This window comes from Bufo bufo, chromosome 8 (assembly GCF_905171765.1).
Source record: "Bufo bufo chromosome 8, aBufBuf1.1, whole genome shotgun sequence".
NCBI lineage: Eukaryota > Metazoa > Chordata > Amphibia > Anura > Bufonidae > Bufo > Bufo bufo.
In genome coordinates, this window is record NC_053396.1 from 135,150,455 (window position 1) to 135,160,153 (window position 9,699).

Here is a 9,699-nt window from a genome sequence, read left to right on the forward strand (position 1 = left end):
AACTGGGCACGATTTGAAAGGCAAGTACATTAGTAAGTTGTATGGGGGACTAGGTTAAGACTTACTAAACAAGGTGTTAGGTCTCGGATAACCTCTTTCGCTTTCTCTGAATGTTAAATGCTATTTTCTGAAGTGAAACAATCTGAGTTTTTTTGTGCTTACACTTTAACCCCTTGAGGACCTCCGCCGTACATGTACTCCCGTGCAGCGGGCGCCAAAGCCACCGGGTTTCCACTATTTTAAATAGCAGAGACCCACGGCACATGTAGGCTGATCACATACATTTTCCCTTTCAGAAGCCATGGTCAAATGTGACCACAGCATCTGATCAGTCCGGAAGCCACGTGCTTCCGCTCCGGTAACAGCATTCCCCGGCTGAGATCGGGGAACCTGTTACATTGATCTAATACACGGAAGCCTCAAGCAGGCTTCAGAGTCTATTAGATGAATATACATAGTACTGTATTGTTATATTGAAAATGAAGTGTTCAATGATGGCTATATAACTGTCATGGGGTGGTGTGGGAACTAATTCCACACTGAACGCGGAGGGGAAAGGTATTAGGCCTGGAAACTAGGGATAGGGGAATGGTCACATTTAGTGAGTCGCTAATCCGAGCCCTGACTACTGACAGTATGAACACACCTTGATGGTAGGAATGTTCATACACAGGAACCTAAGCCCTATCTCACCCTAACAGGGCCCTGGAGATAGTGTAAGGACAACGGATGGCCTTTTTCTTCTCAGCTGAAGGAACAGGAGACCCCGTTCGGCCTAAAAACTAAAAGGTAGGGGAAATACAACAAACAAGAAATAAAGGAAAGACACTTAACTCCGAAGTATGCGGACGAGCAGGAACTCAGAGTAGAACCAACACCAGCACTTCCAACATCCAAAAGGAGCTATCAACCACATAGCATGATGGTTGAGACCAGACTAAATAGAGGAGGAGGAATGACCACTTAAGCTACACCTGAGACCAGAGGTGTAGTCATCTCCATATAAAAGTTCAAACCACCCCCTTTCCTTAAAATAAAAATATTTAACTAATAAAAAAAAAAAACATTATGGGCATCAGCGCGTACGAAAATGCCCATACAATTAAAATATTATAATATTAATGGAATATGGAAAATGGCGTAACGGAAAAAAAAATTAAAGCGGGCAATTTGCCATTTTTTGTCACTTCAACTCCCCAATAATTTATTTTATAAAAAATTATTACAAAGTCACACACACTTCAAATTGGTATCACTGAAAAGAACAGATTGCCCTCCAAAAAATTAGCCCTCAAACAGCCCCGTACACATAACTACAAAAAAGTTATAGGGTGCTAAAAAAAAATTCTCAAAGGTTTTAATTTTTTTTCAGTATTAAAACACAAGAAAAATTATACAAGTGTGGTATCATTGTAACTGTACTGACCTGGAGAAGGAAGATAACAGGTCAATTTTACCGCATAGTGTACGGTGTAAAAAATAAAAACCTGTTAGAATTGCGTTTTTTCCCAATTGTACCCCATTTGGAATTTTTTTTTTCGCTTCCCACTACATGAATAAGCCCTCATAAGACTATCAGAAGGCGGTGAGTGAAAAACAAAAACGAAAAAATGGAAAATCTCAGGGTCCTCTAAGGGTTAATGGGGTTTTAAGGGATTTCAATACTGATGGCCTTTCCTCAGGATAGGATGATATTGGTGGGCCTTCTTTGCCCTGCATCCCCACGATCAGCTGTTTTCAGCAGCTGCCATTGCCAAATACTATACAGTGGATGGAAGTCTTCATCCACTGTGTGTAGTTTCTGCAGCCGCCGTACTGTAGATCAGCTTTTGTTCAGCTGAATGGGAGCTGAACTGCAGTAACATGGCATGGCTACTACACAGTGGATGGAGCCTTCTGCTTCGAGCTCCCTTCACTGAATAGTTTCTATCTCCGATGACTGCCCAAAACAGCTGCGTATGCCAGGTTTCGGACCTCCACCGATCTGATATTGATGACCTATCCAGAGGATAGGCCATAAATATCAAAATCCATGAAATCCATTCACACGTCCGTAGTGTATTGCGATACACCCGGCCGGCACCCCCATAGAACTGCCTATTCTTGTCCACAATTGCGAACAAGAATAGGACATGTTCTATTTCTTTCCAGCGCCGCGGACCGGAAGATCGGGGGCACGCTCCGGAAATGCGGATGCAGACAGCACACTGTGTGCTGTCCGCATCCATTCCTGCCCCATAGAGAATGAATGGGTTCGCACCCGCTCCGCAATTTGTGGAACGGATGCGGACCCATTCTGCGGACGTGTGAATGGACCCTTAAGATGGAGATAGGCCTCTCACTACAGATTTCCTGGGTGATTGCACATACAGTATGTTTGCTCGAGTCCTTTTTTGGAATAAACAAATATAATTTAGAGTACAACTTAGTTTAAATTGAGAATAGTTTTCGGTTTAAAATAATTCTGCATAGTTCTTTTTTGTTTGACCACCAACTAGGACATTATTGTTTTAGAGTTCATTTGGATGACTTGTTCTTTTGCACAGTAAGGTTCCTGCATGAAGCAAGTGAATAAGAGATCACAGTGTATAAAACAGGAGGGAATTGTACTCCAGCTCCTAAGATGTATTGTTAATGCAAAACATGTTAATGTCAATGACCACCTTTATTGTTAGTAATTGCAAGATTTCACCACAGGCGTCTCCATATGGAGTAACTTCATGGAGATGCCTGTGGTCTTATCAATTAAATTATTATATAGAAAGTCAACAAATGGTCTTAATAACAATCTTAGACGTAGAACGCATTTGGATGTATAAAGTTGAATTTCAGAAATGTTTCAATCTACTTCTTCTGTCTTGCAGCTTACATGGAAGATCTTGCAAGGTGCGTTGAGCAAAGCAGAAGACTAATCATAGTGCTAACCCCAGATTATGTCATCAGAAGGGGGTGGAGTATTTTTGTGCTGGACAGCAGGCTCCACAATATGCTGACCAGTGGGGAAATCAAAGTCATATTAATAGAATGCACCAATTTGAGAGCGAAGGTCAATTATCAAGAAGTAGAATCCTTAAAACACGCCATCAAACACCAGTCGTTAATCAAGTGGGGTGGTCCAAAAAGCAGCAAACTAAATTCAAAGTTTTGGAAACGCCTGGTCTATGAAATGCCCGCAAAAAAGAAAGAAGTGCTATCCAGACAGCACGTCATGGACAGTGGAGAGCAGAGCCTTTTTGGAGACCTACAAACTGTTCCCTCCATCGCAGTAACAGGAACATCTGGCACGTTGCCTCCATCAGAAGACATATCAGGCTACCGTCACGCAGAAGCAATGCAAATGAGACATTTCTGCAGAGCTTATGAATATGAGAAACCAGCCCCAGTTATGCCAGTAGCATCCCTAGGCAATCACCATACATATTGCAATATCCCATTAACCCTTCTTAATGGACAATTGAGCCACAAAAGTGCAGCCAAGGACCCACAAGAGTTTCACGGAAATAGTACGTTGATACCAATATCGTCCAGGGAGCTTAGCATTACCAGTGATATTTGGTAGTATGTAGGGCACAGACCTCTCGTCACTCTCTGCCATCTTAGGTTTTAATGAACCTGAAACTCATGCCACAGGGGTGCCAAATGAAGCTTTCAAGCAATGGCACAATTACTTAGTTTTCTACTGGAGCATTTTGTTTACAAGACCAGGATATTGATATTAAGGATCCTGCCTTTTTTAGTTCCAACATAGTTACAAAAAAAAAACAAACACAAAATACGGTGTAAATGTTTTACCGCAATGTCAGGAGAATATATATATAAAAAAGAAAAGAAACAAAAAAAAATATTTTAGCTTAGATGTTGCAATCGAATGGACAAATGTTCAGTCTGGTCTGAAACAAAGGATTATTTCTATATATTTCGAGAGTCATTTCAATACAATAAAAATGTAAACTATAGTAATTTTATTTTAGATTTATGATTATGCAAATGTCATAGCACATGCTGAAAGTGTTTCTTTTTTTTTGTAAAGGAAGGATTATACGATACCGTGGAGGGTTTGTCTGCCTCTTGTGAGATTGTCACATGACCACTAATAAAATTGCACAAAAGAGTTAACATGTCCATGAAAGCTTTCGATGCTAGAGAGGTAAAGGCTGGAGGACGTCTCTAGCAGGGAGCGGGTTAATGTTGCACACAGAGCCAGTTTGTGTACTGCAAGCACCACATATTTCCGATTCTTTACATCTATAGTGAGCATGCTTCTGTTACTTTATTGCAACAATGTTAACCTCATATTCATTTGAACTATGTTCCATATATATTCACATGCTCTCTTTTTTTAAAGATCCCTATGACTTACTGTATACTAGGGGAGAATACCTTCCTACTATGAGATGTGTTGGAATATTTCACATACAGCGTCAGAGGCATATTGAGATACAGAAGGAAAGGTGAATAGATTTCTAGGGACAGTATATTGTTAATCCAACGTACAGTGAGTGCATAAGGTTAATTCTTAAAGGGGTTTTCCAGGAGAAGGAAAGGTCACCTAATATCTGATCGGTAGATGTCCAACGCCTGGCACCGCCACTGATCTGCTATTTAAAGATGCCACAGCACTCCAGGGAGTGTTGCTGCCTCCTCACAGCTTACAAAGCACAGCTCCATACATTGCATAGTGGCTATGTTTGGTATTGCAGCCCAGGCCCATCGACTAAAATAGGACTGATCTGAGCTTAGGCCATATGACTGATGGAAGTCAAATATTTATGCATTTAAATAGAAAGATTAGCAGTCTATGTACAGCAAAGCCGCGCTTTCACACCGGATAAAAGTCTATTGATTTTGCCCACTTTAGCAAAATATGGTTTGAAGATCCTGACTAGAGATGAGCGAATTTGATTTTACCATGGACCATAACGCAATTCTCTGACGGAATGCATAACGGAATGCCTTTAGAGGCATTCCGTTATTCATTCCGTCATAATAGAAGTCTGTGGCCTGCATAACCGATCCGTCCGGTTTCTGTTATGCAGGAGAGGACTCCCCTGCATAACAGAAATGGGACAGATCCGTTATGCAGCCCATAGACTTCTATTATGACGGAATGAGTAACGTAATGCCTCTAAAGGCATTCTGATATGCATTCCATCATAGAATTACATTATGGTCGGTGGTAACGGAATCCATAATGCAGTTCTGCTTTTACCACCAAACGAAATGTGAACGAATTTCAAAATATGAAATTCGCTCATCTGTAATCCTGACCGTTGATCAATCGATCCAGTTGAAAAATGTCTGGTCACCTGAAACTACATGTGTGTGACATGAAGACTTGATATATTTTTTTGGGATTTTTTTTTATGGACTCCTTATTTTTCTAGAAATGTTTGAGGACTACTAAGGCTAGTTCCACACCTGAGGCTGCCTCTCTGGCAGGCTGTTGCAGCATAGAACAGCCTGCCGGAGTTCTCTATATGCAGCATTGCCGGATACTGCTGCCTGCCCACTGGACCCCATTGACTATAATGGGGCCCGGCAGAGGTCCATCAGTTACCCGGCAAATATGCAAAGAATCATCCAGAACAGCCGGCCGCAGATATTAAAGGGAACCTGTCATCAACTTTATGCTGACCTCACTGAGGGCAGCATAACATAGTGACAGAAATGCTGATCTCAGCGGTGTGTCACTCATGAGCTAAAAGTAAGTGGTTGCTGAGAACCAGCATCATAATCATTGCAGCCCAGGCCTTGAAGAGTCAAATCTACCTGAGAAGAGTCCTGGTTATTCCTAATCTCCTGCTCTCTCACCCGTCTGCTGATGATTGGCAGTTCTCTCCTAGAGAGAAAGAGAGAAAACTAGGTAGAAGACTGTCAGTCATCAGCAGGTGGGCGGGAATTCATGGATAACCAGGACTCTTCTCAGCTGGCCGGGACTCTTTTCCAGGCCCAGTCTGCAATGATTGTGATGTTGGTTCTCGGCAACCACTTACTTTTAAGTTTTAAATGACAGAATGCTGAAATCAACTCACCTGTCTCTATTTTATTCTGCCGTTAGTATGGACAGCATAAAGTTGATGACAGGTTCCCTTTAAAGTAACCTACTATGGCTTCCATTATAGCTCCTCAAAGCTTTTCCTAGTGAGCCTTCCTAGTTAAACAGTAGCACATTCCTCACTCATGTACACAACAGCTGAAATCAGGGACCTGTACATCTTTACTGTTCATATTTAAATTGTAAAATAATAATCTATACCAAAATGCTCTACAAGAAAATCATTAAAGGGGTCGTCTCACTTCAGCATATGAGGTTTATCATAAAGAGAAAGTTAATACAAATGGCACTTCCTAATGTATTGTGATTGTCCATATTGCCTCCTTTTCTGGCTTAATTTATTTTTCCATTGCATTACACACTGCTTGTTTCCAGAGGTTACGACCACCCTGTAATCCAGCACAGCCACCGCTGCCGGATTGCAGGGTGGTGGTAACCTGAATCCAGCCAGCAAAGGAAGCAAAATGGAGAATCACAATACATTAGTAGGTGCCTTGTATTAATATTGTCTACATGATAAATGCCATTTCCTGAAGTGAGACAACTTCTTTGAAGATTTTTTATAAAAAATGGCAGCAGAAGTAAATGTCATAAAATAACAAAAGGTGTCACTAGCGAGATGGTTCTTTTTCAGTGGGAGATACTTTTTCACTTCTAAATAAAAGCAAAAAATAAATAAATCATATTCCCCATTTTTCTCTCAACCGCTTCCAGCGTCCTGGCTACAGCAATGACTTTCCATACACACCTGTATACTGCTGAGGCCAATGGTATGGTAAATTGGTGAGCACGGGATATACCACTGCAGCCAGGAAGATGACATCAGTGCTGCAGGAACGGTACATGTTGCTAGAAGCTCAAGGGGAAAAAAGGGGGAGTATGACATTAACTGCTGCTGCTGGAGTTTTTATATATCTCAGAGAATCCCTTTTAAAGTAAAAAAAAACACATGTAGTACTTTAATATATATATATATTTTTTTTCTTTACAAAAAAGGATCTTGTTCGTTTGGATTCAGATTAGGTTAGAAAGGATGGGCACTCGCTTCAGCCTGTAATGTGCTCAACTCAATATAAGAAGTAAAAAAAAAAAACTTGAAAGGAGCTTCCAGGTTCTGTTTTGTGGGCAAGCAGAAAGTAGTCCTCAGCTAGAGTTGACTACAGATGGACTGTAGATGTTCCATTCACAAATCCTAAAGATGACGTAAACCAGTGTCCCCCTCTAAGCCTTTGCAGTCGCTGAGCAGAGAAGTTCGGTAGCTGGGCGATACATCGTGAAAGTTGGGCAATCCGTTAATTTAAGGGTGCATTCCCATATAGCAGCCACAGAGTAAACCTGCAATAACAGGTGCAACACCATCATTTAAAGGGTTATTTCTATCTTTGACCTTTCTGTGGATATGCTATAAACCTCTGATAGATACGGAATCTACCGTATGTCAAGAACAGGGCTTCATTTCCCCTTTGGCAATGTATGGAGAGGTCGCTCCACATTTGTGGCTCTCTCCATTTACTCCTATGGGAGAGAGCGGCCCGTGGTGGGACCTACATTTGGGCTAACCCCAAAAACTCTCTCTAAACCTAGATGTTCCAAATGGTGCCACTTTATGGAGTACTTTACACCAAAATCTAGGGGCACTCACATTAGCAAATGTGGCCCAGTGATTCTTAGTGAAAATTTTGTCTGGCATATGGAAACCACTGTTGTTGCATTTGCTGATAGTTGAGAAAGAAAGGTTCACTGGTGAGCGGGCCGCCATTCTGACTGAGCGGGGAGAGTTCAGAGGCTGAGCGGCAGCGCACCTGTGCTGCTTGATGGGAACACTGGAGTAAGCTTAGGGTACTTTCACACTTGTGGTAGAGTGATCCGGCAAACAGTTCCATCGCCGGAACTTCCTGCCAGATCCGTCAAAACGTATGCCAACTGATGGCATTTGTAAGAGTGATGAGGATCCTGATCCGTCTTACAAATGCATTGAAATGCCGGATCCGTCTTTCCGGTGTCATCCGGAAAAACGGATCCGGCATTTATTTTTTTCACATTTTTTTCAGTCTGTGCATGCGCAGACCGGAAGGAGGGATCCAGCATTCAGGTTTTTTTAATGCCGGATACGGCACTAATACATTGCTATGAAAAAAAATGCATTCAAGCAAATGTTCAGTTTTTTTGGCTGGAGATAAAACCACAGCATTCTGCAGTTTTATCTTTGTCCTGATCAGTCAAAAAGACTGAACTGAAGACATCCTGATGCATCCTGAACGGATTGCTCTCCTCCATTCAGAATGCATGGGGATAAAACTGATCAGTTCTTTTCCGGTATTGAGCCCCTAGGACGGAACTCTATGTCGGAAAAAAAAAAATGTTAGTGTGAAAGTACCCTTAGACTGGCTGTTTAGACCTGTAGCAGATTTATCACAGCGGCTCAGGCTGGAGGATAATTGTGGTACAGGGATAGACGCTTTTCACTGACACTATACCATTTATTGTTTGGCTTAATTTGAAACAGAACTTTACATCAGAATTGTGGCGCGCTTTTGAAGCAAAATGGAGCATCTTAGGCCCCTTCCTTTTCACAAGAAGCTCTGCCTCTTTCCAAGAAGCATGTCAGAAAAAAGCTTAGAGGGAGGTTTATCAAAATGATGTAAAGTAGAACTGGCCTAGTTTCCCATAGCAACCAATCAGATTCCTCCTTTCATTTTCCAAAGGAGCTGTGAAAAAAGAAAGGTGGAATCTGATTGGTTACTATTGTCCTACATTTTATGACAGATTTTTTGACGCAGACACATCAGTAAATCAGGGCGACTGAATAGATTTATGCAGGGTCTTACAGAATAACAGCATTTTACCAAATGATGACTCAGCTCTGCTACTTCTGTATTTTATTCAAGGCCACATTATAGCTTTAGCAATGGGTTCTCCATTTCACTATTGCTGTTAAAATCAATATGGTGAGAAGTGCAAGATTTGAGTTGCCAAAATGACCAATCTAGAAATTAAAGTACAAAAGATTTCTCGCCTTTAGTAAAAACTGGGCATATTTGATTGTGTGTTCTTTCTCCTACGGTCTGTTATCTGTATATTGTGAATGATGCGTTTGCCAGTTGTAGGAGTAACCTTATACTGGAAGGTCCTGCAGAACCTGTCAATGTACAAAGTATTGTATAGGGTCTGCTAAGAGCGAAGACAGGCGCCAACCACCGCTTTGTAAATCCAGTTTGAAATTTTATAACAAAACCAGGTACTGACTTCAGTATCGCTCTCAAATTCATAGTTGTAGCTTCAGGGTTGTCAACCGAAATTTTTTTTATTTTGTCTGGACAAATTATCCAAAAATCCCAGCAGACAGCCAACATATTTATGGGCAAATTGGAAAACGGCAATAAACTATAAAGATTATAAGTAATACATGTCTATAGGTCAGATACTAACACTGAACACAGTACCAGTAGTGATGAGCAGCAGAGGCTATATTCGAATTTGCAATACTTCACGAATATTTTATAGAATATTCGTCATATATTTGCAAATTTCGAGAATTCGAGATTTTATTGAATGCGAAAAATCGGCAATGTAAAAATCGCATAATGTGAATTCGTAATGCGAAATACAGGTCACTTTGGCTACATTTTTCAAGCTGCTAGAAG

The 9,699-nt window shown here is 41.1% G+C and overlaps 1 protein-coding gene across 1 annotated transcript in view; it reads left to right on the forward strand.

Moving 5' to 3' along the window:
- Positions 1 to 3,559, forward strand: part of IL1RAPL2 (interleukin 1 receptor accessory protein like 2) — a 905,895-nt gene extending 902,336 nt beyond the window's left edge. Inside the window, 1 exon segment of the mRNA XM_040405738.1 lies at positions 2,865 to 3,559. Coding sequence (XP_040261672.1) covers positions 2,865 to 3,559 — 695 coding nt within the window.
- The last annotated feature ends 6,140 nt before the right edge of the window (positions 3,560 to 9,699 follow it).